The 14,499-nt window shown below is 57.3% G+C and overlaps 1 protein-coding gene across 1 annotated transcript; it reads left to right on the forward strand.

Annotated features, from left to right (window-relative positions):
* The first annotated feature begins 634 nt into the window (after positions 1-634).
* Unc93b1 (unc-93B1 regulator of TLR signaling) lies at positions 635-9,971 on the forward strand. Its single transcript, XM_090347241.1, has 11 exons — positions 635-791; positions 875-1,016; positions 2,020-2,173; positions 4,467-4,628; positions 4,807-4,939; positions 5,218-5,311; positions 5,683-5,807; positions 6,481-6,663; positions 7,360-7,633; positions 9,082-9,200; positions 9,664-9,971. The coding sequence occupies exons 1-11, from the start codon at positions 696-698 to the stop codon at positions 9,958-9,960; spliced, it is 1,779 nt and encodes a 592-aa protein (XP_090203367.1). The 5' UTR covers positions 635-695; the 3' UTR covers positions 9,961-9,971.
* Positions 9,972-14,499: the final 4,528 nt, after the last annotated feature.

The following is a 14,499-nucleotide window of genomic DNA, read 5'->3' on the forward strand; positions in this document are numbered from 1 at the left end:
GCCCAGGCCAAGTTCCAGCCCCAACACACACACACACACACGAACTGAATATTGGATATTGGGCATTTCTAAGGAGGTGGAAAGCCAGGGATGGGGGGTGTCCATCTCCATAGGGGATACAGGAGATTTAGTAGTGTCTGGACTCTCCCCTGTAGGACAGAGCACCGCAGTCCCTCTGCCCCCAGCGCCTCTTCCCTAGGGCGGGCGGAAAACTAGGACATGGCAGGTGGGCTGGGGTGACAGCGGTGAGTCTGGCAAAGGCAGTATTGAGGGGAGCTCGTTAGTGACAAGCCAAAAATAAAGTTTTGTATCATGTCAATTATTCCACCATAAACTATCTGGGGCGGGGCTGACCGGGGCGGGGCGGGGCCGTATGGGATGGGGCGGGGCTGTCCGGGGCGGGGCGGGGCCGTATGGGATGGGGCGGGGCTGACCAGGGCGGGGCGGGGCTGACCGGTGCGGGGCGGGGCTGACGAGGCTGTCCGGGGCGGGGCGGGGCTGACGGGGCGGGGCTGACAGGGCTGTCCGGGGCGGGGCGGGGCTGACGGGGCGGGGTGGGGCCGTATGGGATGGGGCGGGGCTGACGGGGCGGGGCCGTCCTAGCGTCGCTGTCTGGCTCGCTCGCGGGAGGAAGTCCTGCGGGGCTACCGAGGTGGTGGACCAGCGCAGAGCCCCAGGTCCGGGCCTGGCCAGCCATGGAGGCGGAGCCGCCGCTCTACCCGGTGGCAGGGCCCGCGGGCCTGCAGGGAGACGAAGACGGTTTCGCGGCCCCCGATGGACCCGACGCCCCGGTGAGCGGGGCTCGGGAGCGGAGGGGCGGCCGGGCGGCCGGGGCGGGACGGACGAGCGGTGCGAGCGGCCTGTGGGTCCGCAGCTGGACGAGCTGGTGGGCGCGTACCCCAACTACAACGAGGAGGAGGAGGAGCGCCGCTACTACCGCCGCAAGCGCCTCGGGGTGCTGAAGAACGTGCTGGCGGCCAGCGCGGGCGGCATGCTCACCTACGGCGTCTACCTGGGTACGGGGCCGCGGGCCGGCGGCGGGGCGCAGCCCCGGGGGGAAGAGAAACCGAGCGGCCGCCTCTTCCCCTTTCGCTTCCCGCCTCTGCTTCTCCGCGCACCTGCGCCCCAGGGCCGCGGGAGCTCTGTCCCCTGCCCCTGCCCCTGCCCCTGCCCTTGCCCCCGGCCCCCTGCCCCTGCCCCTGTCCCCTGCCCCCTGCCCCCTGCCCCCTGCCCCTGCCCCTTGCCCCCTGCCCCTGCCCCTGCCCCCTGTCCCCTGCCCCTTGCCCCCTGCCCCTGCCCCCTGCCCCTGCCCCCTGCCCCATGCCCCCTGCCCCTGGCCCCCTGCCCCCTGCCCCTTGCCCCCTGCCCCTGCCCCCTGCCCCCCGCCCCATGCCTCCTGCCCCCTTCCCCTGGCCCCCTGCCCCCTGCCTCCTGCCTCCTGCACCTCCCCTCTGCCCCCTGCCCCCTGCTCCCTGCCCCTGGCCCCCTGCCCCCTGCCCCTGCCCCCTGTCCCCTGCCCCTGGCCCCCTGCCTCCTGCCGCCTGCACCTCCCCTTTGCCCCCTGCCTCCTGCTCCCTGCCTCCTGTCCCCCCCTCCAGCCCTGCACGCGTGTGTCCCACCTCTGCCTGGGTGCATGCGAACCAGGCCTGTCCTCCACCATCCCGAGTCCTCCCTCAGACCAGGCTGCTCCTCCATGCTGGCTCAGTCCTCCCGCAGACCAGGCCGCTCCTCCACCATCCACAATCCTCCCGCAGACCAGGCCGCTCCTCCACCATCCCTAGTCCTCCCTCAGACCAGGCTGCTCCTCTACCATCCTCAGTCCTCCCTCAGACCAGGCTGCTCCTCTACCATCCTCAGTCCTCCCGCAGACCAGGCTGCTCCTCCACCATCCACAATCCTCCCGCAGATCAGGCCGCTCCTCCATGCTGGCTCAGTCCTCCCGCAGACCAGGCCGCTCCTCCATGCTGGCTCAGTCCTCCCATAGACCAGGCCGCTCCTCCATGCTGCCCCTGTCCCCAGGCCTCCTTCAGATCCAGCTGATCCTGCACTACGACGAGACCTACCGTGAAGTGAAATACGGCAACATGGGGCTGCCTGACATCGACAGCAAGATGCTCATGGGTATCAACGTGACGCCCATCGCCGCCCTTCTCTACACACCCTTGCTTATCAGGTGACAGCACTGCCCTCCCAGGCTGGGTATAGAGACTGTTGGAGCCCGAGGGCTCTAGCTGGCCTGAGGTTTCACAGGGAGCCCTTGCCAGCCTGCCTGAGAGGATGGGAGTAAAGGAGGGAAACCTGGGTCTGGGGTAGAAATGAGATCTTGGGCCCAGCCAGACACACCAGGCAGCCATGCTCAGACTGCTTGTATTTGGCTGCATGACTTCCTCCCCACTGTCTCCGTGGGTGCCAGCCCCTGCCAGAACCATCTGTGGGGGCCCTAGAGAGGAGTTGATCATCCTATTAAAGCCAAACACCCACTCTTGGCTCAACTTCTGATGACTGGTGTGGAGGGTTTATCTCTCTCAGCAGAGACAGAAGGTCATCTGTAGATTTGTGTCTCAGGGCATTTAGTAAAGCCTCCTGGACAGCGCACAAATCAGTCCTTCCCCTGCAGAACAGGGACTCAGAGACTGCTGGAAAAATGGCATGAGTTTAGTTCCTTTTTTTCTTTTTTGTTTTTAAGTCTGCTGTAACCACAGCTGCACAGTGTTAGGTCATTATAACTGGCATCTGAGAAAAAGAGCCTGAAAGCTCCTCAGCAGATGGCACTGTCTTGCCAGCACGTGCAGATCAAGTCCACATCCTTGCACACCAGAGCACATGGGTGTGTGGCCCACTTTGTTTTTTGTGCTGGACATATCTTAGCCTTTTCTGCAGCATTCATGATTAAATGTTTTGCCAACTTCAAAACCTTGACAGAAGCCAGGCACAGTGGCTCATGTTTGTAACCCTAGCTTCTCAGGAGGCTGAGATCTGAGGATCAAGGTTCAAAGCCAGCCCGAGAATTAAAGTCTTGAGACTCTCATCTCCAGTTAACCTCTAGAAAACAGGAAGTGGGGCTTGGCTCAAGGGTAGGGTGATAGCCTTGAGCTGAAGAGCTCAGGGACAGTGCCTAGGCCACATTCAAGCTCCAAGCCCCACCAAACAAACAAACAAACAAACAAAAAAAACCTTGACAGAGATGGGGCTCTGAGCCATGGTTCTGAGCTCCTGTTAAGTTTGGTTCTTTTTAGTAATTATTATCTGTGTGTGTGTCGGTGCTATGGTGTAAACTCAGGGCCTGGTCTCTGTCTCTGAGCTTTTCTGCTCAAGGCTAGCGCTCTACAACATGAGCCACAGCTCCACATCTGGCTTTTGTTGGGAGCTAAGACTTATGGACTTTCTTGCCCCAGCTGCCTTTGAACTTTCACCCTTCGATCTCGGCCTCCTGAGTAGCTAACATTACAAGTGTGAGCCACTGGTACCTAGTGCAGCCTGCTTTCCCAAAGGGTTCTGCATTCTGTCCATTAGAAAGGGATCACTGGCTAGGTGGGTCAAATTTTTTTAATTTTTTGGCCAGTCCTGGGGCCTGAACTCAGGGCCTGAGCACTGTCCCTAAGCTTCTTTTACTCAAGGCTAACACTCTACCACTTGAGCCATAGCGCCACTTCTGGCTTTCTCTGTTTATGTGTTTATGTGGTATTGGGGAATTGAACCCAGGGCTTTATGCATGCTAGGCAAGCACTCTACCACTAAGACACATTCCCAGCCCAGGTGGGCCAATTTTTAAACCACATCCTCACAGCAGGGAAAATGTTGATGTTTTGCTGACTTACTCTATCAAATGTGCTGTTGTATGACCACAGAAGACTGCTTATCTATGTATTAGATAACAAATGAGGATGAGAAGAGAAGTGGGGCTGAGAAATGGAAGATAAAGTTTGAGAAAACCCACCATGGTCTGCTTAGTACTTCCTGGAAGTCAAAACAAAGGGTGTAATGAACACAATACAGAAACCAGGAGTGGTTTTTTGTTGTTGTTGTTGTTTGTTTTTACTTTTTTTTGGTCTGACATGGGAACTCAGGGCCTGGACTCTGTTTCTGAGCTCCTTTGTTCATGGCTCTACCACTTTGAGCCACAGTGCAATTTCTGATTTCTTGGTGGTTAATTGGAGATAAGAGTCTCATGAACTTTCCTGCCTGGATTGGCTTTGAACCATGATCCTCAAATCTCAGCCTCCTGAGTACCTGGTTTTGGGGGAGGGATTTTTAACTGATCAGCCTCCTTGCTTTGATTGGATTCTTATGCTGTCACTCATCAAGCCCCTCCCATTATTACCATGAGACTTATTCTGGTGAGAAGACTGTACCTTCAGGCAGGGCTCTCTGTGCCCACCTCACACAGCCTTGGGAGCTGGGACCTAGGGTTGTGGACTGAGCAGTCGGTTGAGCCTGTGGTGCCAGCATGCCCCCCTCTCCTGCAGGTTTTTCGGCACCAAGTGGATGATGTTTCTGGCCATAGGCATCTATGCCCTCTTTGTCTCCACCAACTACTGGGAGCGCTACTACACTCTTGTGCCTGCTGCCGTGGCTCTGGGCATGGCCATCGTGCCTCTCTGGGCCTCCATGGGCAACTATATAACCCGGTAAGCCTGAGGCCAGCAGGATGGGAGGCTGGAGACCTGAGCTAGGCCACCTCAGGCAAGCTTTCCACCGCCTGGCTTCCTCCCCTGGGGTTGGCCAGCCTGAGGCTCTATGTGCAGGGAGTGGGGGGCTGGGGAGCAGCGGAGGGGCAGGGAGAGCCTTCACTCGTCTGTGGTCCAGGATGGCCCAGAAGTACTACGAGTACTCTCACTATAAGGAGCAGGAGGATCGCGGGCCGCAGCACCGGCCGCCTCAGGGCTCGCACGCTCCCTACCTCCTGGTCTTCCAAGCCATCTTCTATAGCTTCTTCCACGTGAGTGTGTCCGTTGGGACGTTGGCGGGGGATGCTAGTGGTCCAGGCCCAGATCCCACACGTGGAGCCCATGGCAGTGCCCTCAGCCCTTTAGTCCTACCTTTCTTTTCTGGAGCTGACCCTTGCTCACTTACCTGTCATGACAGCTTACAGTACCCACTGGAGGAGGGGGAGTCCTTCCTTGGTCCTCGGAGCTGGGGGAGCTTCTGCCCCGTTGTGGGGGGGTTTCTCCCGAACTCCATGCCAGAGTCTGGCCACAGCCGCTCTTCTGTCCACAGCTGAGCTTTGCCTGCGCCCAGCTGCCTATGATTTACTTCTTGAACTACTACTTGTACGACCTGAACCACACACTGTGCAACGTGCGTAGCTGTGGTGAGTCTCACGCAGGCTAGGAGCGGTCCCCCAGGCCTGCCTCCTCATCCATCGGTCCCACGGCTCATGCCTCCAAGAACAGAAAGGGCCCAGTACTATGTGGTTAGATACAGGAGGCCGAGAGAGGGTAGGAGGAGGACAGGGAAGCTTCCTGGAGGAGGAGGTGCCATCTGCTTGAGGCATGCAGTCAGTCAATACAGAGTGGTGGGAGGTGGACTGGTCCCTCCCTAGCGGCCCTGACCTCCTGACCCCCAGAGGAGCCCTCCTCCTTTGCTTGTACTGCCCCGGCCTGTCCCACCACCCAGCTCCCACTGCTGTGTTTCTTTGGGCCTCCACTCCCTGCCTTGTGACGCCCTGCTCTCCCTTCCCAGGCACTGACAGCCATGGCATCCTCAAGGGCTTCAACAAGACAGTTCTGCAGACGCTGCCATGGAGCCGAAACCTCATTGTGGTGGAGAGCGTGCTCATGGCAGTGGCCTTTCTGGCCATGCTGCTGGTGAGGCCCGGGCTTGGGGATGGGGCAGAGAGAGAGGGGATGAGTGTGACCAGACAGGAGCCTGGGCAGCCTGGAGTGGCACAAGCAGGGTAGTGACCTTGAAGTGGACTCTGGACCTGCGAGGTGAGTTCATGGCTGGAGGTGGAATCTCAGAGTCCTGGGGAAGGGGGGCCAAGGAACTGACTGTGACCTGTGAGGGGATCTGGGCTGGAAGGTGTGATGAGATCTGCAACCAGGCTGAGCTAGGAGGTCTGAGCAGGGAATGGAATGTGGGGGTGTGGCCTTGGATCCAGAGGCGGGGCCTGGGGCTGAGGCTTGTCGGGGGCGTGTCTGGGGGGCGGGGCCCGGGGCTGAGGCCTGTCGGGGGCGTGTCTGAGGGCGGGGCCAGGGCTGAGGCCTGTTGGGGGCGTGTCTGGGGGCGGGGCCCGGGGCTGAGGCCTGTTGGGGGCGTGTCTGGGGGCGGGGCCTGCGGCTGAGGCCTGTCGGGGGCGTGTCTGGAGGAGGGGCCTGCGGCTGAGGCCTGTCGGGGGCGTGTCTGGAGGAGGGGCCTGGGGCTGAGGGCGGGGCTGAGTTCTGTCCTGCGTGTGCCCATGGATTGGTTCTTGGGCCCAGTCGGGGCTGAAGCCCAGGGTCTGTGCCTGGCTGGCCATCCCTTAACAGCTCCTGTCTGCAGGTGCTGGGCCTGTGTGGCGCCGCCTACCGGCCCACAGAGGAGATTGACCTGCGCAGCGTGGGCTGGGGCAACATCTTCCAGCTGCCCTTCAAGCACATGCGGGACTTCCGCCTGCGCCACCTCGTGCCTTTCTTCATCTACAGCGGCTTCGAGGTGCTCTTTGCCTGCACTGGCTTCGCCCTGGTAAGTGCAGCCTGCCTAGGGTTGACTTTTTAGTCCATGTATCAATGTACGAGAAGATCCAAATGTTTTTCTCCGTTCTGTTTCCACTCTTGTCCCCTCTATCGTGGATGAGTCATTTTTAATGTGTGGGTGGTGTGTACTGGGTCTTGAACTCAGGACCCTGTCCTGAGCTTGTTTGGCTCAAGGCTAGCACTCTACCACTTGAGCTACCATGCCACGTCTGGCTTTTTCTGTGTATGTGGTACTGAGGAACCCAGGGCTTGATGCATGCGAGGCAAACACTTTACCTCTAAGCCACATTCCCAGCCCCTGTTCCTTAGCTTTTTTTTTTTGCTCAAGAATAGTGCTCTGCTGCTTGAGCCACAGCTCCATTTTTGGCTTTTTGCTGGTTAGCTGGAGACAAGAATTTCATGGATTTTCTTTTCTTGCTGGGGTGGGCTTCAGATGGAGATCCTTGGATCTCAGCCTAGGGTTATGGGGGTGAACCAGCAGTGCACAGCCTCGCTTTACCCTCCCTGGAGCTGAAATGGAATAAGGACTTGGTTTCCGATGAGATATAGCCCCGGGGACATAATCCAAAAACTCACGTTTTCCATCCACGTGCTTCCTAGAGGTCCTGAGTTAGGGGAGGTGCCCGTCTAGCAAGGGCTGGCCTCAAGTGACAGCCTGTGTGGGTGCTCTCTCCTGTCTCCACAGGGCTATGGCGTGTGCTCCGTGGGGCTGGAGCGGCTGGCCTACCTCCTCATAGCTTACGGCCTGGGGGCCTCAGCTGCCTCCCTCCTGGGTGTGCTGGGGCTGTGGCTGTCACGTTCAGTGCTCCTGCTAGCTGGGGCAGGGTTGCACCTGCTACTCATCCTTGTCCTCTTTTTCTGGGCCCCCACGCCTCGGGTCCTGCAACAAAGATGGATCCTCTATGTGACAGCTGCCCTCTGGGGTGTGGGCAGCGCGTTCAACAAGACCGGGCTCAGCAGTGAGTATCTGCGCTGGACCCTGGGGTGCTGGGGGGGCTGTGGCAGCCTCTGGGCGGCCAGGGAGCATTTCCAGTCCACAGACAGGCATGGGATCTGCCACGGGGTTCTGTGGAGGAAGCAGAGGAAAGTGGGGACCTCTGTGTTCAGTGGAAAGGATATGGACAGCTGGAGGAGTGTAGGGCGTACTGTAATGTGGACTTGGAAGGCTCTATGGACGGTCCTCAGAGACAGCGGGAAAAGCATACCAGACACCCCCTTCTCAGGCCAGGCCCATCCTAGTTTCTGTGACAGTGGAAGTAAACGTCTGGGTCTTGTTTGTACCAGGGCATAACAGCAGATGGTCTTGTCCATACCCCAGGGTGTAGGTACAGATCTGAGCTCTTTTCTTTTTCCTTTGTAACCCTTGGGTTTGCATTTGCAAGCATTCCAATGCTAAGCTACACATCTAGATCTGGGCGTTTTTGAGACAGAAGCGGGCTTGAAGGCTGAGAGCACAGCAGCAGCAGAGTCCAGGCCACCAGCCTGGGTGAGCCTTTGGCAGTCACATGCAACAGTCGCGTGGGTCAGCAGTGTCAGCGTCTATTATGACAGCTGGTCCCATTACAAACATTTTTTTGTGTATTCTGGCAATAGGGTTCAAACTCAGGACCTCACACTCTGTCTTAACTTCTTTTGCTCAGCGCTGCTGCTCAAACCAGCTGAGCCACACCTCCCTCTCCAGCTTCTAGCTGATTAGTTGCAGATACAAATTTCATGGATTTATCTACATGATCTAGCTTCAAACACAGCTCCTCCGATCCCAGCCTCCTGAGTAGCTAGGATTACAGGTGTGAGCCACCAACACTGGCTCTCTTCACCGTTTTGCATGTCACCACCAGTGGGCCCCAGAAGACTGCTCATGTCCTGAGCCTGAACACAGAGAGAGTTAACAGTGAGCAGCTCTCCTGGGCTGCCAGGTGCCCAGTGAGCTTGCCTGCTCTACAGCTTCCCAACTTAACATGTAATATGTTGCGAGCTCGGTCCACAGCTGGGAAAGCAGCTCTGGGGAGTGGAGTTAAGTGCCCCCCAAATCACCCACAGAAACAACATCTCAATCTACATCTTTGCACCTCTAACTTCTCTTCTCTGGTCCCACTCAGTCCTGAGCACTTAAGTCAGCCTCCTGACTCCACTCCCTGTCCAGTGCTCGCTCTTTCTGCTCATCCCCAGGGAAGAAACAAGCGCCCCTGCCTTACACTTTGGGCTTGCACATTTGGTTGCTCCCCTCAGCTCTGGTGTCAGGATGGGAGGGTCAAGGGCGGGACCTGACTGAGCAGTGTAGTAAGAGGGCTTCCACTAGTGGGTGCTGGAGGCCCAGCCTAGCCAGGGATGGGGCCTAGGAGAGCCACAGGGAAATCCATTAACCCTGGCTCTGGCTCTGCCTGCCTCTGCCCCCCACTGCCCGCAGCACTCCTGGGGATCCTGTACGAAGACAAGGAGAGGCAGGACTTCATCTTCACCATCTACCACTGGTGGCAGGCCGTGGCCATCTTTGTCGTGTACCTGGGCTCCAGTCTGCCCATGAAGGTGAGGCTGCTAGGGGGGATGGCAGAAACCTTGTCCACCAGCCATAGATGGGATCCTGGCTTCCCAGGGCCCCTCCCCAGCTCACCAGGCAAGAGGGAAACTGAGGGCTTAGGGCATGGAGTGTGGGGGCTCAGGCTCGGGTACTGTGCTCAGATCCCTACGCCCTGGCTGAGTTAACGGGCCTGGCTCTATGGTCTAACCTGAGGCCACTGCAGCCCACTTGTGTGCAGGGCCTTTAAATGGAGGTGGCCTAAGCTAAGTCTAGGGAGGCCACACCTGTTTCTAGACTTCAGTTTTACTGTGAGAGGCCGACATTACAGTTAGGGAACCTGAGCCCCAAGGGATCTGAGGCCCGGGGAGGCCAGGGAGGTGTGGGGGGCTGGGGAGGCCTTGCGGGGCCGGGGAGGCGTGGGGAGGCCCCGGGAGGCGTGGCGGGCCGCCCCTCACCCCGCCTTGTGCCCAGGCTAAGCTGGCCGTGCTGCTGGTGACTCTCGCGGCGGCGGCCGCCTCGTACCTGTGGATGGAGCAGAAGCTGCGGCGGGGCCTGGCCCCGCGCCAGCCGCGCATCCCGCGGCCCCAGCACAAAGTGCGCGGCTACCGCTACCTGGAGGAGGACAACTCGGACGAGAGCGACGCGGAGCGCGAGCCGGGGGCCCCGGCGGACGGCGGGGGGCCGGGCCCGCAGCCCCCGGGCCCGCAGCGCCGGCGGCTCTGCCCCTACGAGCAGGCGCTGGGGGACGACGGGCCCGAGGAGCAGTGAGCCCCGCGCGCCCTCGCTCGGGCCCAGGGTCCCCACTCGGTTCTGTGCGCCCGCAGGAAGGACCGGGGTCCTGGGGCGCCGGCCGCGTGGTGCGTCTCCTCCTCCCTCAGGATCCTCTTTGGATAGAAAACGAATAATAAAGAGATTCAGCCCCACGCGGGTGGCGCTCGGCTCTGGGGTTCGCGGCTCCTGCCCAGGGGCGCACGCCCCTGATCCTGGCCCAGGGGACCCTCATCTCCAGCGGCCACCAGAACGCTGGGCGGGCGAGGGGCCGTGGCCCAATGGTGGCCCAGGGGCAGTGCCCCGAGCGCCAGTCCAGCGCGGGCACGGGAGGCCGGGGAGACCCAGCCGTGCGCGCCAGGCGCCCACCAGGCAAGGGGTCCCCGAGAGCCGCAGGTCCCGGCCTGAAGACTGGTCTCCATGGAAGAGGAGCCACTGAGAACCTTCAAGACGCCCGGGCCGGGACCTGACACTCTTCCAGACAGACGGGATTTTGTTTGGTTTGTTTTGTTTTTCCTTTCTGCTACTGGGGCTTGAACTCAGGGCCTCCCGTTCTCCCTTAGCTTGTTTTTTTTTTTTTTTTTTGCTCAGCTGCACCGTCAGCCCCACCTCCGTCTCTGGGTTTTTGCAGATGCATTGGAGATACAGGAGTCTCCGATATTCTCCCCTGGGCTGGCTTTGAAGAGGGCCCCTCAGATGTCAGCCTCCTGAGTGGTTAGGATGACAGGCCACCTGCACTCAAGGGGATTTTTGTCTTCTAAGTGTGAGGCAAGGGAGACAGACACAGGTGGGGACCAGCGGCAGGGATGATGGGGGCCTGCACACCCCACAAGTCAGCGCGGTCTGGTGGCTGCTCTCCCACCCCACCAGGCAGGGCTCCCCACCTGGCAGGGCCCCACTGCCTCCCGGAGGACTTGAGAGCCAGGGCCGTGTGCGTGGTTAGTGTGTGGGCACCAAGCAGGCTGAGAGGACAGGGTATGTGTGCACAACAGGTCTGCAGTTGTCACACTTCAGAGTCATCTCTGCTGCTCACCATGCAGGACGGGGTGAGGGTCTCAGGGCTTTCAGCAGTGACCTTTGGTGGTCCGTGGGTAACCCCATAGTGCTCTTGCTGTTCCTGGCACAGGGATTGACCCCCACACTTACATGGGACACATAGCTCCTCTGACACAGTGTATGTGCAAAGGCCCCACGCGGCAGCACGTGCACACAGGCAGTGCCCCAGGTCAGGGTGGCAAGCCCCAGCAGGCTGGCTCTTTTGGGTGGAGGTATCTGAGCCAGGTCCCATCCCTCAGCGACCTCTGGCCTTGTTAAGCATCTCCATGGCCCTTGGTTGCCTCCCATTCTTGGTTCGTGAAGGCTCTGGATCCCAAGTAGGTCAATCCACGAGGCAGCCTCCACCTGGAATCCTGAGAACCATCTTGTTCCAGAAGCCTCTGCCATTCTGTGAGTTTGTCTATTTGAAGCTGGGCACTGGTGGCTCTCACCTGGAACCCCAGCTGTTCAGGAAACTGAGCTCTGAGGATCCAAGTTTAAAATCCAAGGCAGAAATATCTATAAGGGGGTCCGGAGCATGGCCTGGTGGTCGCGTGCTTGCCTAGCATGAACAAAGCCATGGGTTTGATTCCCCGGAACCATCTACACAGAAAAAGCCAGAGTGGTGCTGTGGCTCAAGTGGCAGAGCACTAGCCTTGAGCAAAAAGTGTCCAAGGACAGTGCCCAGACTCCTGAGTTCAAGCTACAGGACTGGCAAAAAAAAAAAATATAAGTCATGTTCAGTTAACCAGCAAAAAGCCAGAAGTGCAAGTGTGGATCACGTGCTAGAGCATCAGCCTTGAGTGGAAAAAGCTAAGGAAGGGATAGCATACAGGATCTGAGTTCAAGCCCCAGGACTGGTTCACACACGCACACAGCTGTATATAAAAACAACCCTTAAAGAACAGGACAGAAAGATAAATTCCAGGGGCTGGGAGCATAGCCTCATGGTAGAGTGCTGACCTAGCATGCATGAAGCCCTGGGTTCAATTCCTCGGTACTGCAAACTCAGAAAAAGCTGAAAGTGGAGCTGTGGTTCAAGTGGCAGGGCATAGCCTTGAGTAAAAACTGTCAAACAGTGCTCCGGCCCTGAGTTCAAGCCCCAGGACTGGCACATGCACACACACACACACACACACACACACACACACACACACACACAATTCTATTTAGGTACATTTGGTTTTGGTGACAGAAATTTCCTGTGGGATTTTTAAAAACTGCACGTTCAGGACTAGTTTATATATGTTTAGAATTCCTACAAAGAAAGAAGAGTCAATAAGGTCTAGGAACCACCAGACAGTACCTTGTTTGGGAGGGGCCTCCGACACTCCCAGAGCCCCTGAGGTGCAGAGCTCACAGCCTGAAATTATAGATCTCACAAGAAGTCACCACGAAGAAGACAACAGACCCCGAAAGGGATAGAATTTAGGCCTCCCCTCCAAGAACCCCTTCACCGAAAGAGGACATGGACTTTGTATGTATGGTTAAGAGCATCTAATGGGCTCTGTGGCATGACCTAATTCGTGTGTGCGTGCGTGCTGTCACTGGGGCTCAAACTCAAGCCTGAGCACTGTCCCTTTCCTATTTAACTCAAGATGGGTGCTCTACCACTTGAACCACGCCTCCAGTTCTCGTGTGTGTATGGGGGGTAAGGCGAGCAATTGGAAATGAAAGGCTCACAGACTTTCCTTCTCAGGCTGGCGGGAATCCCAGTCCTCCGGACTCAGCCTCCTGAGTAGCTAGGATGGAAGGCATGGACCGCTGGCGCTTGGCTTGTGACCTGCTTCTTGATTTTTTATACCTTTGTGTGCTCTCCACGTCTTGATTGTAGTCTCGGACCTCACGGTTTCTTTTAGCGAGTCAATCAGCTTATTTAGTTGAGGACTATTTTTCTCAGTGCTGGGAAAGGAGGCCAGGACTTTGCCCGTGTGAGGCAAGTGTCGCGAACCAGCTGGCGGGTGCCCAGATGGAAATGGTGGGTGGACTGGGAGCCTTGGAGGTTGTCTGTAGACCCCGACATTGGAAGATACCAGGCAGTAGGAGTTCCCTGAGACCCTCGAAACCTATCATGTAGCAGCAGGTTCCTAGACTCCGGGGTCAGCTGAGACCCCAAGTGTTTGCCCCTCGGGCCAGGACTCGCAGACACAGCACTGGCGATTCCATGGACCAGTGACCCAATGGTGTCTGTTTACTTTTAGCTGTCCCTGATGCTGTCATACCTCAGTGGTCTATAGCTACCTTCTGTCAGTTTGGTTTTGATTTATCTTGACTGGCCTAAGGCCAGGCAGCCAGCTAAAACCCAGTTGCTAATCCTAGCCCCGATGGCGTGCCTGCCCTTGACTCTTAAGGAACCACTTGCCAGTCTCCTATGCCCTTGCCTTCCATAGCTACTGCTGCTTCTCTCTTTTGGATTGCTCAACTGATGATAAAATCAGAGTAATCAAGGCAGATGGGTTCTGTAATCGCAGACACTTCGGAGGTAGGGAAGTAATAATCGGAAGCCAGCCTGGGTTAAAAGTTAGCAAGGCTCTTATCTCCTATCTGTCTCCTGTCTGGCCCCATCTCAGCAACAGGGGAAGTATAAAGGAAGCCTGGCCCAGGCTGGTCTGTGGGTAAATGTGAGACCCTATATGAAAAATGACTAAAAGCAAAACAGAAGCGGGCAGGGGAGGTGGGGAGATAGAAGCACCTGCCCTTTGCATTCCTTGAAGAGAAGAAGCTCATGACACAGAAGAGAGTAGATTGTGAAGAGAGGAAAAGCAAAGGAAGAGAGGACCAGAAACCTGAAGGAAGAGATGGTGATGGGGTGTGTGTGTGTGTGTGTGTGTGTGTGTGTGTGTGTGTGTGTGTGTGCATATACACAGGTGTATTCCCATATGAAAATAGGAAGTTTATATTTTACCCTGTATAAGTCTATCTCTGTTGCTCTTTTGTTACCTTTTTGGTGTGGTTATTTTGTTTAATTTGTATCATTTTGATGGATATCACATACAGACAAATTTATACCTCCCATTTTCTTTTTCCTTTTTTTTTTTTTTGCCAGTCCTGGGCTTGAGCTCAGGGCCTGAGCACTGTCCTTGGACTTTCTCAAGGCTAGAGCTGTACCACTTGAGCCTCAGCACCACTTCTGGCTTTTTTCTAGGTATGTGGTACCAAGGAATCGAACCTGGGTCTTCGTGCATGCTAGGCAAGCACTTTAACCACTAGGCCAAACTCCCGGCCCCCTCTCTCCCATTTTCTTTTGCTTTTCTTTTTTTTTTTTTCCCCCAGTCCTGGGTTTGAGCTCAGGGCCTGAGCACTGTCCTTGGACTTTCTCAAGTCTAGAACTCTACCACTTGAGCCTCAGCACCACTTCCAGCTTTTTTCTGTGTATTTGGCACCGAGGAATCAAACCCGGGTCTTCATGCATGCTAGGCAAGCACTCTACCACTAGGCCAAACTCCCGGCCCTCCCATTTTCTTTTTTAGTTCTGCTTTTTACCTCCATTTTTTGCCCCCTGAA

The sequence above is a fragment of the Megascapheus bottae genome, chromosome 16 (genome assembly GCF_031878675.1).
Source record: "Megascapheus bottae isolate mThoBot1 chromosome 16, mThoBot2.hap1, whole genome shotgun sequence".
Lineage (NCBI taxonomy): Eukaryota > Metazoa > Chordata > Mammalia > Rodentia > Geomyidae > Megascapheus > Megascapheus bottae.